This window comes from Entelurus aequoreus, linkage group LG09, assembly GCF_033978785.1.
Source record: "Entelurus aequoreus isolate RoL-2023_Sb linkage group LG09, RoL_Eaeq_v1.1, whole genome shotgun sequence".
Classification (NCBI taxonomy): Eukaryota; Metazoa; Chordata; class Actinopteri; order Syngnathiformes; family Syngnathidae; genus Entelurus; species Entelurus aequoreus.
In genome coordinates this window covers 39,306,526-39,320,675 of record NC_084739.1, presented here as the reverse complement: position 1 = coordinate 39,320,675, position 14,150 = coordinate 39,306,526, and the positions used below count along the sequence as shown (strand labels likewise).

The following is a 14,150-nucleotide window of genomic DNA, read 5'->3' as shown; positions in this document are numbered from 1 at the left end:
CTTAATGTGTTTATTCAATAATATAATTAAATTAAAGAGAGTGAAGCTTCTTGCCAGTCATTCACAATCTTTGCCTCAGTGGAGGGAGGCGGACCGGTAGCGCACGCACGCATGCACACAATGCATAGACAGAGCCTAGCTAGTTGCGATTTGCTAGTGAGAAGCAACAAAAAAGGAAACTTACAAAAATGAGGAGGAAAAAAAATATTGTAAAGCTAAATGTCATTGTGTGGGCATATTTAGGCTTAAAAACCAAATGACCAACATAAGCCCGAACAAAACAGAATTTGTTGGAAAATAATGACAATAAAAATTTTGAAAAAAGTTTTTCAAACTCGGGGAAAATAAACTGCACTTCATGATGTCCAATATTTATTGAAGTTCAAATTTTTATTAGAATTTACTTATTTAGGATAATAAGGTTTTGACCTTCCAATTACTAAGGAAAAAATACTACAGTAATAATAAAATAAAAGTGAATTGTGTTTGAAAGGTTTATTTGCATCATCATTATTACAATATATTATAATAACACTATTGCTGAATTTGGTCTCAAAATAATGCTGACAATATCATTTCTCAGCAATAATTTGTGAGACAATATATCATCCAGCTAAATGTGTTTTCAGCCCAGGCCGATTCATGCATGATGTTTATTTTTTGTTTTGTGTATGTTTGTTAAAATTTGTGAGGCACACTAAAGAAACTAATGAATGCATTACAGCACATTATAATGTTTGGCTATTGTCTGGTCAACCACCATGCTTAAATATTAGATGAGTAAAGATATGAATTGGTGTATTGTGGACGTAAATACTGTATGTATCTTCACTGCCTGTCAGTCTTCAATGTGAATGTGAAATTCTGTCAAAAAGCTTTTTTTTCCCTGGAATATATCGAAAATAAATAACTACCAAAGATGACCTACTGGGAATGCTTTATTGTCAAACAATAAAACATGGGACAGTGATTTCTTACCGATGTGGACATCTAAAGCAGCAGATGATTTGTCTGTTGTTGGGTCACTGATGAGCATGGCCCTCAAGCCATTGTTGAACTCTAAGCCTCTGTAAACACGTTTGTCTTCAGGGGAGCGAATGATATCAGCGACCACTCGATCCAGAGCTGGGTCAATCATTCTGAGGGAAGAAGATGACACCAGCCTACAACAGAGACAGATAGTAATGTATGATTTAAAGGAGTTCAGCCATAAATGGAAATAGTCATTAGTAGGTCTGGAAAAATTGTCAAAGGGGCTGTTGCAACATTCAAACAGATGCCTAGAGGGCGCTAACTTTCAAATGTACATTACACAGTAGGGCTGGGCACAATGGCAAAAAAAAGGATCACGATTAATTTTTTTCGCATCATCAGATCTCGATTTATATCACAATTTTTTTTTTTTAATCAAAGCGAATTGTCCTGTGCAGGATACTACAGAGTACCGCATCCTAACTGTTTACTACTGCAGTATCTAGTAACAAAAATGTCCACCTTGTTTGATTGAGGAGATATGTGCTAACAGTTGACAATTGTCATTTTGTTCATTTCTATAACTGTGTTTACTAGAGTTGCAATGGTACAGGGAACCCACACTGCGGTTCGTACCTGGTTTTAGAGCCACGGTATTGCTTCTTTTTCAGTACATTTTGTGGGGTTAAAGAGAACAATTTTTTTTCCTCTCAAAGTTCTTTTTTTTTTTTTTTGCTTGTCATCACAAACATTCTACAGTAAACAAAGTATAATTGGTGTACTGAATACTATAGGACTTTTATTTCAAGTTAACATTTTACTTAACGCTGTCAAATGTTAAATTATTATTCTTATTCTTTAATGACTTGTATACATCAGTGCTTTTCACAAGTGCTTTGGCAAACAACAAGCGGTGACCCAGATTGTGGAGTTTTTAAAACTCAAATTCTGTATCTCATATTAAATGAAAATACATTAAAGTGTAGTTTGAATTTGAGGTACTGTAAAATAATGAATACCAAGTACCAACACATAAAACAAGTTTAGTGATTATTTCAGAACAAAATGTTTTTATTCACAAACAAAAAGAACACAGTATCTGTCTGCAGAGTTGTTGTTTTTTACTACATTTTATATCATAGGAGTGGAATCCTTGCAGACACAAACAAATGGTCTGATTAAAAATATGTATATATAAAATGCCTTTTCTGATTAAGATAGTGGGTGCGTTGATTCTCCCGATCCGGACACATACAGTCACATAGAGGTTCTGAGTGCCTGCAAGTCCGCATTCAGTGCAGGATTACTGGGGAGCTGCACCAGATAGTGAAAGTAAAGTGTGTCACTAAAGTAGCTGCTCCTTTTAAATGTTGTGTTTCAACTTCCATGCTACTGTTAGTCATATTTCTTTATTTTGTTCTTCTGGGCTGCACTTCCCGCTGTGTAAGCGGAAGAGACAACGCTGATTGAACAATTATTACGTCCTGATGAGCTTCACTTTCGTAACGGTGGAACGGGAGGTCACGCGCACACACACGGACACAAACACTTTCACAAAAAACACACGCAAACGTACACGAACGCACAGGACCACGGTCAATAAAGGCGGATTGTTCCGTGCAGGATTAAACCAATTTATTGCTTCCCTACTGTTTACTACTGCAATAACTTCTAAGAGACATTTCTGCCATATTTGATCGAGGTAAAAATGGCAACAGCTGATCTCCGTGATCGAACTCAAATTAATCGCGATCAACGATCACGATCCTATAATCGCCCAGCCCTATTACACAGTATATCCCACCCTCTTCCTGCATAATGACATAATTACTACGACATTAACACATGCACATTAGATTTGGTTGTTGTTAGCTAATAATGGAGATATGGATAGTTAGTGTTAGGTGTCATTGAATGTACAGTATGGTCTATCATAACAACAACATGACTGCAAATTGTTAGTTGCTTCACTTGCACTGCTTTTGTATGTGTGCACGCGGTCTCCGCGTGTATGTGTTGACGAGACAAAGTGAAAGACCGCCGTAAACACAAATCATTTTATTCAGGCTGGTAAATAAAAATTGAGTACACAAACTTAGTATTTGTGAAAAATATAGACCTTTTTAACACAAATGTGTTCTGTAAACCAGTAACAGTAAAACAAGCTAGCCAATGTTTTTGTTATAGTTTTTGCTTTGAAAAATGTAACTGAGCAAGTTGCTAACAGCACCTTTAAAACTATAAGTTCCTTTGATGGCGCTAATATTTCTTTATCCATCCATTTTCTACCACTTGTCCCTCTCGTTGTCACGGTAGGTGCTGGAGCCTATCTCAGCTGCATTCGGGCAGAAGGCGGGGTACACCCTGGACAAGTCGGCACCTCATCGCAGGGCCAACACAGATAGACAGCCCGTGTGTTTAACGTGTATTTGTCCTGACTCTTTTTTTACCCTTGGTCCATACCGTAGCGTGGAAAAAAGTAATGGCGTTCAGTTACTGTAGAGCTGCAAGCTCAAAAATAGCGAGCATAAATGCACAAATGGGGGACATTGTGGAAATCTCAGACCCAAAGCCATGGCAAGTCGTTCTCCCAACAAGACAAGACCATTTAATCTTTGATCACCATAAAATGACATAATTGGAGCAAACGCCTGCTGGCGCTTTTTGCCGCTTGCAGAGAGGAGGAGCTTCACGTCTGTGTTTACATAACAATTGAGTGCATTGATAACATAAAATGTAGATTATTACACTACCTGATTTAATAATAGAGTAAAAAAGCTCTGTAGAAAAAAAATACGGTAGAAAGGAAGTCTAGAGTTACTTTTTATTTGGAGACTTTCGTCAAAACATGTCAAGACACCTCTTTTCATACCACATTTCCGGCTTAATAATAATAGCGTTACGTGTCACAGCCGGTCTAACTACATCAGTGTTTCCCACACATTCATTTATTTGTGGCGGCCCGCCACGAAAGAATTACGTCCGCCACAAATAAATAAATTTAAAAAAAATAAATATATATATATATATATTTTTTTTTTTTTTGTCCTGTCCAGCTTCTCAGGCAAATCATATAGTTGATGTAGATGCCCATATTGGCTGTTCAGATTTACTTTACAAAAGAGAAGTGTAGGATACTTCTCTTGTTGCCTTATTTGTATTTGACTTTATTAAATGTATTTATATTATCATTTGGTGCAGCCGGGCCGGAGCAGGAGGGGATAGAAAGAGAGAAATTATTATGTTGCTGGTAAATAATATGGTTGTAGTAGTAGGCTAAAGTTATATTATTTAGTATGCACTAATTAAAGGGGCAGAGCTTTAAGAGACATTTTAGCTTTTATATTTTATAAGATATATTTTTTGTAAGAACCACAATTAATAAATATATTTCAGTGAATAACTTATTGTTCAAATCTGTATATAAATATGTACATAAAGTGTTGTAATTATATTGTAAAATGGATGGATGGATGGATGGATGGACGTTTAAAACAAAACTGTTATTATTAATTAGTAAGTATACATTTTTTTAGCCTTTTTAGAGAAAATCATATTGTAGTAAATTATGCAAATTACTCGATGATGTCATGGTGACCACGCCCATAGCCACGCCCCCACCGCCACAGGTATCTTGGCAGTTTATGGGAAACACTGTACATACATCACAAAATAAAAATGTGTTTTACATTACGATCATGCTGTTAATGATGTGTTGTAATTTAATCTGCGATATTTCTACGTAATTAAATGTTTTCTGGCAGATTGAAAGAAAGTGTATATTCTTTTACAACCTGTTCTGGTTGATAGTCTGCAATTGCAGAATGCTTGGCAGGCTGAATATTACATTTTATTAATTAATAGAGAAGGTTAAAATATGGTCATGCAGAGCTATAAATACCATTAACTTGTCCAACATGTAATGTACAGATTATCAGTAGCATTTATTCAGGTAGCAATATCACAGATTACATCACCAAACATCTTTGACAATCAAAGCATGATCGTAAATATCCAACTTTTGTATTATTAATGATACAAAGTTTGTATTCCTACAAAATCTGACAAGAAACCAATCAATTGTTTTTGTCATTAAAAGCGTACCGGTATATGTTATTTTGTATCGAGCTGTTAAAAAAAGCATAATGTTTTAAAAAAACCAAAAAAAACCAACATTTAATTCAAGCAAATTCATTGTCCAATCACGGTAATAAAAACTTGAAAATTATTTGTCTAGAGCAGGGGTAGGGTACCTATGGCTCTCGAGCCAGATGTGGCTCTTTTGATGACTGCATCTGGCTCTCAGATAAATCTTAGCTGACATTGCTTAACACGATAAGTAATAAATAATTCCGCTGGTAATCACAGTGTTAAAAATAACGTTCAAAATATAAAACATTCCCATGCATTTTAATCCATTCATTCCGTTTTCTACCGCACCTTTTCAAGAAGTCGCATTAATGGTATTTATTTATTATTGGTTAGCTTCAGAATAACAATGCTATTAAAAAGAATAAGAGACTTATTATACTCTAAAAAGGTTGGTCTTACTTAAAAATGCACACATTTAGTTGTATTCAGTGTTAAAAAATATTATATGGCTCTCACGGAAATACATTTTAAAATATTTGGCATTCATGGCTCTCTCAGCCAAAAAGGTTCCCGACCCCTGGTCTAGAGTACACTTATCAATGACACAGTTATATTTATCTGCAATTAATTGCGATTAATTTTGTTATAACCATGAACAAACTGCGATTATCTCTATTAAATATTTTGATCGTTTATCAGCCCTGGTTCATTCAACGTGTTATGTTGATTAAACCAGGTATAGTGCTTATTAGGAAAGAGGATTATCGTGTAGTGATTGTGAATACACCCGAGCTAGGCGTTCCTAGAATATGAAGAACCAAGCAAAATTTGGCAATTAGTCGGGAGACGACAAGAGCACCTGCAATTAAAAATGTACCCAACACTCGCATGCGTGACAATATAAATATTATAAAAATAACAGTGACGACCACAATTCATGCAGCCCCCTTCTCCATCCATTTTCTACCGCTTGTCCCTTTCGGGGTCGCTGGAGCCTATCTCAGCTGCATTCGGGCGGAAGGCGGGGTACACCCTGGACAAGTCGCTACCTCATCACAGGTCCAACACAGATAGACAGACAACATTCACACTCACATTCACAAACTACGGCCAATTTTAGTGTCTTTGGAGGTGAGAGGAAGCTGGAGTACCCGGAGGGAACCCACGCAGTCACGGGGAGAACATGCAAACTCTACACAGAATCCCGAGCCTGGGATTGAACTCAGGACCTTCGTATTGCGAGGCACAAGCACTAACCCCTGTTTCACCGTGCCTCCCCCTTCTCGTAAACGACTCCATGGCGACTGTTCATCGAATTGAACACTTCTGTAGTTACTAGTTACCCAACTCAACTGTATCGTTATGTGAAATATATATTAAAATACTGATGATTTATGACCACGGCGACACAATAGACGTCACCCGAACAACTGAAGTGTTGAAGCCGGAAAGCTCAGGTCAACCTCCCGGCTTAACGGCCCGGCGCCTACTGCTAGTGCTTTAGCTAGCTAGCTTGACTTGGTGCCGACAACAACACATTTATTCAACAAATGGACTCAAATGTTGTCGCTCAACACTTACTTAATTACTTGGTTGAGATGGGAGCCGTTTGCCGCTGACTGGAAATATCTCTTAAAATGTGCCGTTCGGTTGATGCACTTAAACATACTTTGCACCCATGGACAACAAACCTTGCCTTTCAGACCACCATCTTGCTTTAGACAAAAAGAGTCGAGCGCTGATCATCCATTGAAGTCCCGGAGAAATATTGCATTCAGTTCAACCTGCTGACGCCGAGCTTTTTTTGAACAGTTATGTGTACGTTTCAGGTTTGGACAAGTTATTGTTGAAATGCGCTGAATATTGAACCTATATGAAGCAATTCAATTGTATCACGGATTCGTAAATTGACTACAAGGTCTGCATATCGAATATAATGGGTGACTCAGGTTTCAGAGCTTTGTCCTGTCTTGTGTTTTCACAGTTGTTTGATTAATGGTCTCAAACTTGTTGAACATGCAACGTGTTGTTGTTGTTGCAACGTCATCAATAATTACTTAAGTGATGTAATAGAACATAGGCCTAATGATACGGAATGTAACCTTATTGCCGACATTGAATATATGACTGGTGCTTACAATACAGTAATTGCCATTCCCTTTAACACTGCTACATTCATTTTTTTGGGTACCACCTGAGCCAGTATTTGATTACAAACGTGTTCATCTTGCCAAAAGTAGGCAAAAAAGAAAACATTTTAATCAATAGTCGATACCATGATCAATATTTGGATCAATCCGCCCACCTCTGCTGCGTAGTCTAGTCACTGTGTCAGTTGCTGTAATCATCACCACTACCACTAGATGGAGACAAAGTTATTTTCTTGCACAAATAAAGACTACAGTATTTGTAAAAAGTTAGTAAATGAATACCAATAAACTGAATAGTTTTTAATTCGTGTCTTGTAATTCTAGGATGTAAGTGAGGCTTTAATGCATACATGTTTATATATTCATAAATATATATATTGCAATGGGCCACATATCCCACCACCACAACACAAAGGCTAAAGTGCAAAGAGCAAAACTGTGTAGGAGAGTTGGTGTTTACTTTGACAAGACAGGCATTTTGCAAAGGACAGCCAGTGGGTGAGAACATGGACAACTCAACTGAAAGATCCAAGAAGAAAAAGGTTGTGTCAGTAGTGGGAGGTGGATTGGTAAGACAAAGTGAAAGTGAAATGATAGCTGATTGCCTCTCTTGATCTTCATATTAACATTTCCAGAGCAACCACTTGTATGAGATAAGATAACATTGAATTCATCTTTTGTGTTTAACTAAAAGAGTTCACTTATTTTACTGAAACGTGTTTGTGATTTAGGTCGGTGCACTGAATGCCTGCTTCTTTGCCAAAAGAGGTTTTGATGTGCATGTTTTTGAAACTCGGGAAGGTATGATATTTAAATATCTCCTGACCCACAGACCTACCATCCGTGTCCTACATCTGAGCAGTTTGCAAACAAATGATAGTAAACTCACTGTCTGATATCTTGGTTGCAGACATCCGGCAAGCAAACACTGTCAAAGGGAGAAGCATCAACCTGGCTTTATCTCACAGGGGTCGTCAGTCACTGAAGCATGTTGGGATGGAGGAGAAGGTTTGTCGATTTAATTTAGTCTTCCATTTAGACATGAATCATTTATATGTAGATTCACAATTATACCCCTGTAACTAACAACTACATGTGCTATCAGGCATCCTAATTGTTTTTGTCCGTGACTTTTCAGAAAGATTACACACTCGTCTTTATCAGTTAATCATGAATATTTCATAGGTTTAGGTGCCGATCGATTGGCCTCGGATCAGTATGGGCCAATTTTTGTGAAAAAAAAATGCCACTCACAAACGCAGATCCCCTCTAGATGACATTGTATTTGTTTTCAATCCCTCGGCTGACAAGGGGCTACCAGCTAATCATGTATCCCCATGCATAGTGTGCAACCGCCCCCCTAAGCTATATAACCACCTACATCGCGGCAAAAAAAATGTATTTGTTAGGATCTTAAATAGCATTATCATTGGATGACAAGGCTAAACATGTTACACACACTGAAAGCAAGCCAGGAGCAGACTTTTGCTCAAGCAATTGTATGCAATAAAATACATTAAGGAACTATAGTTTGAATAGTGTGTTGATATTGTTACACTGTCAATAGCATTCACCATAATTACATTGAAATATGTATAGTTAATACATGTGATCGGTATTGGTATTGGTATCAAGGGAACCAGCAATGTCAAACCCTGAACCGTAGCTAAATGTACAGGTACAGTCACAATCAAAAGTTTACATACACTTGCAAAGAACATAATGTCGGGGCTTTCTTGAGTTTCCAATAATTTCTACAACTCTTATTTTTGTGTGATAGAGTGATTGGAGCACATACTTGTTGGTCACAAAAACATTCATGAAGTGTGGTTCTTTTATGTAGCCATCCACAAACTTCTGGTTGAATTGTTGACCACTCCTCTTGACAAAATTGGTGCAGTTCAGCTAAATTTGTTGGTATTCTGACATGGACTTGTTTCTTCAGCATTGTCCACACGTTTAAGTCAGGACTTTGGGAAGGCCATTCTAAAACCTTAATTCTAGCCAGATTTAACCATTCCCTTACCACTTTTGACGTGTGTTTTGGGTCATTGTCCCGTTGGAACACCCAACTGTGCACAAGACACAACCTCCGGGCTGATGATTTTAGGTTGTCCTGAAGAATTTGGAGGTAATCCTCCTTTTTCATTGTCCCATTTACTCTCTGTAAAACACCAGTTCCATTGGCAGAAAAACAGGCTCACAGCATTGTACTACCACCACCATGCTTGGCGGTAGGATTGGTGTTCCTGGGATTAAAGGCCTCACCTTATCTCCTCCAAACCTATTGCTGGGTATTGTGGCCAAACAGCTCAATTTTTGTTTCATCTGACCACAGAACTTTCCTCCAGAAGGTCTTATCTTTGTCCATGTGATGTCATGTAAATACATTTTGTCAATCTCTATTTCTGACTATAATTTGTGTGTACAAAAACACAATCCATGGGTTGATATTGTTTACAGTATAAACATAATAGTGTATGTTTGCCCTTTAGGACTATAAGTAAAACAGGTTTCTGTAAAGTGGTACTCTTCTCTTCTAGATTGTTTCCCAGGGAATTGCCATGCATGCGAGAATGATCCATTCGTTAAATGGGGTACAATCTCCAATTCCGTATGGCAAGAAGGGCCAGGTGAGACACTCTTTGCATGGGATTCTAACTCACACATGTAGTGGCGGTTCTAACTTCAATAGCGCCCTGTCCAAGACACCCCTTTGGTAACCCCACACCTCCTTTGGGCTCCCCCGTTCGTCCTCCCGCCTATATCAAATCCATTTCATAATAGGGTCTACATATTTTAAAGTGATGACATCCTCCTAGATTTCTCTACAACAATGCGCTACATGTGTTGATAGATGAGAAATTATAAATTATCGTACCAGACACTTAAAATTATTGTATTTTGAGAAAAAATATCGTTCCTACTCAATTTGCTCAGTATCAGTAAAACATGACCATAGACCGACTATAGTATAGCTTATGATGCAGTCTACCTTTAGAGTACAAAGTCAATTTACGTGTGTTTAACATAATTGGCCAATAAATGTGATTCTGAGGCAGATTAGGGATGTAACGGTATCAAAATTTCACAGTACGATATTATCACAGTATTAAGACCATGGTACGGAATTATTGTGGTATATGCCCCCCCCCAAAAAAAGACTTACAAATGCCATAGTGTGTAAAATGAAGTGGCAGGAATGTGTAGGTTAACACACTTACTGTAATTGAACACAAACATAATGCTCAAATGTTTTAATCCTATTTATTACTGCAAACAAGTATTTTTAAGTGCAAATAATTGTATAGGAACTCTTACACGCAAATATATATATATATATATATATATATATATATATATATATATATATATATATATATATATATATATATATATATATATATATATATATATATATATATATATATATATATATATATATATATATACACACATATACAGTATATAAACCCTTACAGTTGAGTGTCTTTAAAGTGACAGTGTAAACATTGTAAGTGTAAAACAATAATGCTCAGTTTAGTTTCCACTTTTACTTTCAGTGTTCTCTGCAGTGGACATTTTTTTTTACATCAGTTAGAAAAATGCTGTTTCTCAAAAAAAATAACTGACAAAATAACTTTTAATAATTTGAATACCTCACAAAATAATGTTTAGCCTCACTGGCTTCTAATATCTTTTTCTTGGTCGCGGTGCGCATTGACATATTTGTTTTGGCTTGGAACGCTCGAGACGAACGTGGCGCGCTTTATTACCTCTGCCAAAGAGGTCATGTCGTCGCCAGGGCTTGCTTGTCTGTTTGTCAGTGTTACAGTCCCTGTGTCGTGGTCTAGTCTAAAACTAGACCACAAAAGACGGACGTTTTGGGATTTGCTTGTTCTTCTTGAATGGTTTATTCAAAACAGGAATGTTAGCACAAATTCTAGTGTTGCTAATACAGAGAGTCGTAGTAGGAACACATGCGGGTGCGCGGTGAATCTGCAGAAATCTCCTAAAATTTGGGGAAATGTAGTTTATTTCAGACGAGCCGATGCAAAAACACCAAAAAAACCAACACTCACCACGTTTTTGTTTGATGTCGTTATACATCACGGCATTATTGTGAAGATTTTGAAACCGCAATACCGCAGTATCTACAATACTGTTAGATCCATAATTCTAATAAAGTACCACCACTGTTGGAAACAAGCTGCATCTGGCAGAGCAGCGCCCCCATCTGGCAGAACAGCGCTCCCACCTGACTGTAAAGATGCAGATGAAACCACGCACAACGTTAAGCAACGTTAATTACGTATTCTCTTTGTGTTTGCTAATCCCCATAGTTTTAAAGGTCTCAAATTATCGTATATTATAAGATTTTTGCAATTATTGATTACAATGGTTGAAATGAGCTTATATATACGATAAATATCGCACGCCAGGCAACCCTGACAAAGTCCAGGAAAATATTAAATGAACACCATTCTTAATGTGACAATTGATTGTTGTAATTTTACAACATGCTACAGTTAATTTTGCATTTGCATTTGCAGTTAAAACTAGTGCAATGTTATCACACCCATACTTGCCAACCCTCCCGTTTTTAGCGGGAGAATCCCGATATTCAGCGCCTCTCCCGACAACCTCCCGGCAGAGTTTTTCTCCCGACAAACTACCGGTATTCAGCCGGAGCTGGAGGCCACGCCCCCTCCAGCTCAATGCGGACCTGAGACTGAGTGGGGACAGCCTGTTCTCACGTCCGCTTTCCCACAAAATAAACAGCTTGCCTGCCCAAAGACGTCATAACATCTAGGGCTTTTATAGAGTGCACAACTGCGCACAGAACAAGGAGACGAAGCAGAAGAACGAGGAAATTACAGACATGGCGGCCGAAATGATATACTCATCATGAACGGAGAAGTTAAACAGGACAATACTGCCATCTAATGGATAGCCACTGGAACACTGAAATTCAAGTATTTTTTATTTTTTTTCTATGTAAATAAAATAAAAAAATAAAAAAAAAATATATATAGCTAGAATTCACTGAAAGTCAAGTATTTCATATATATATATATATATATATATATATATATATATATATATATATATATATATATATATATATATATATATATATATATATATATATATATATATATATATATATATATATATATATGAAATATATATGAAATACTCGAGTTGGTGAATTCTAGCTGTAAATAACCACGCCCCCAACCACGCCCCCCGCCTCCACCCCGACCAAGCCCCCCCACCACCTCCCGATATTGGAGGTCTCAAGGTTGGCAAGTATGATCACACCCCCACCATCCTAGTGTTTCTTTTTGCACCACACCTGTTGTACAATTAAACATTCGTTTCTGCATTTTACTATAAACACACCAAGATAAGCACGTTTGTCAGCAAACTAGGAAGCAAAACAGAAACATTTTGTGCAGAGTTGTCTTTTCTCTCTGTCACAAGTTTCAATTGTTAATAGTATTCATGGTTTGTCTGTTTAATGCTGCGGCTGTTATTATTAGACATACAATACAGTCATTGTGAAGGTAGAAAGCCCAGAAGCATCCGGTTTTCCAATTTAGATAAACATGCTGCCTATTTTTAAAACTGCACCTGCAGATTTGCACGATTATAAGTTGATGTCTTCTTTCCAGTACATCCTGTCAGTAGACCGAGCCAATCTGAACAAGGAGCTTCTAACAGGTCAGACCTTTTTGTCTTCACATAATTAATTGTACAGAAATGTTCTCAGTAATGAATGTGACAACATGACAGCCATAATAACGATGGAAAAATTAAAATGACAGTTTAACTTTCTTATACAAAGGAAATCAAACCTAATCCAGTTAAACAATGTTCGCTTATTTTTCTTTTTAAAGACAGGGGCACAGCACCAAATTCTGGGAAAAAGTTCCCACAATCTTACCGTAAACCCAAACACACTTGGTATGTTTACATGCACTAAAAAACTAATGATCACATGGATTTGGTATAAAGTAGCTTTTTAAAACCCATGTAAAACCATAATTAGGTGTTCGATTTTTGGAATATTAACATTTCTAGAACATATTTGGATAAACCACCCTAAATAGTTTGGTTTTGTTTAAAAAAAATGAAGTTCTTTTTTAAACCAAAAAGTGCCAACAAATTCAATATAAACCAGCAAAAAATGTATTTGAACTAATCATGTAATCTGCCATTATTTACTTAAATATGATGATGAATACATAGTTGTCTTTTACTTCATATAGTATAAAGTATAGATATTATCTGATACACATAGCATTATCATCAATGGATAATACGAATCATAGTAATACTGTTATGGTTGGACTAAGGGGAGGTGACGGCGACAGACACCAGGGGACAGTATATACAAATATTTATTATATATATAGACAATATAGATAGGTATATATATATATATATATATATATATATATATAATAATAAACAATACAACTAAACTAAGGAAATGGAGTGTGAACTAGAATACAAGAGTGTGTGGTGTAAGACTATGTGTGTAGTTAGCTGAAGTGTGTGTGTTACCAAGTGTTAAACAGAGATGAGGAAATTCAGGGGTAGAGGGGAGCCAAGCGAGGGAAGTCAAGGATCGAGGGAGGCAGTCAGTGTCCAGAGGGAGATCCGGGGAAATGTGAGACGCACAGCTCACTGTCCAGGCGACGGAGGGTACTGCGGGGACACGGGAGAAGACAGGGGGTCAAGGCACGGAGAGGAAACAAGACGAGAAAGCTAAAGCTTCGCTTACGGTTCACCATGAGAAGACTAAGTTCCCGCCCCGATCCTTGGGTCCACCCTGCCTTTATCCGGCACGCCCTCATCAGGATCAGGTGTGCAGATAGCCGGTGAGTGTTTGCAGCTGGTGGCTGCTGCAGGGCGGAGACGCGCGCG

General features: G+C 37.4%; 2 protein-coding genes across 3 annotated transcripts in view; one reads left to right on the top strand and one right to left on the bottom strand.

The window, feature by feature from the left end:
* ide (insulin-degrading enzyme) overlaps nucleotides 1-6,850 on the bottom strand; it is a 55,110-nt gene extending 48,260 nt beyond the window's left edge. The window contains exons 1-2 of one of the 2 annotated variants that reach the window (XM_062058743.1): nucleotides 6,756-6,850; nucleotides 979-1,163 (exon numbers count right to left, since the gene is read on the bottom strand). In XM_062058743.1, the coding sequence (XP_061914727.1) occupies nucleotides 979-1,138 (160 nt within the window). In that variant the 5' untranslated portion in view covers nucleotides 1,139-1,163; nucleotides 6,756-6,850. Of the gene's footprint in view, nucleotides 1-978; nucleotides 1,164-6,645 lie in introns of both variants that reach the window. The other variant, XM_062058742.1, reaches the window with a different exon arrangement.
* Nucleotides 6,851-7,633: 783 nt separating this feature from the next.
* Nucleotides 7,634-14,150, top strand: part of LOC133657428 (kynurenine 3-monooxygenase) — a 35,021-nt gene continuing 28,504 nt past the window's right edge. Inside the window, exons 1-5 of the mRNA XM_062058744.1 lie at nucleotides 7,634-7,783; nucleotides 7,946-8,015; nucleotides 8,125-8,222; nucleotides 9,758-9,847; nucleotides 12,893-12,941. Of these exons, the coding sequence (XP_061914728.1) occupies nucleotides 7,721-7,783; nucleotides 7,946-8,015; nucleotides 8,125-8,222; nucleotides 9,758-9,847; nucleotides 12,893-12,941 (370 nt within the window). The 5' untranslated portion in view covers nucleotides 7,634-7,720. The remainder of the gene's footprint in view (nucleotides 7,784-7,945; nucleotides 8,016-8,124; nucleotides 8,223-9,757; nucleotides 9,848-12,892; nucleotides 12,942-14,150) is intronic.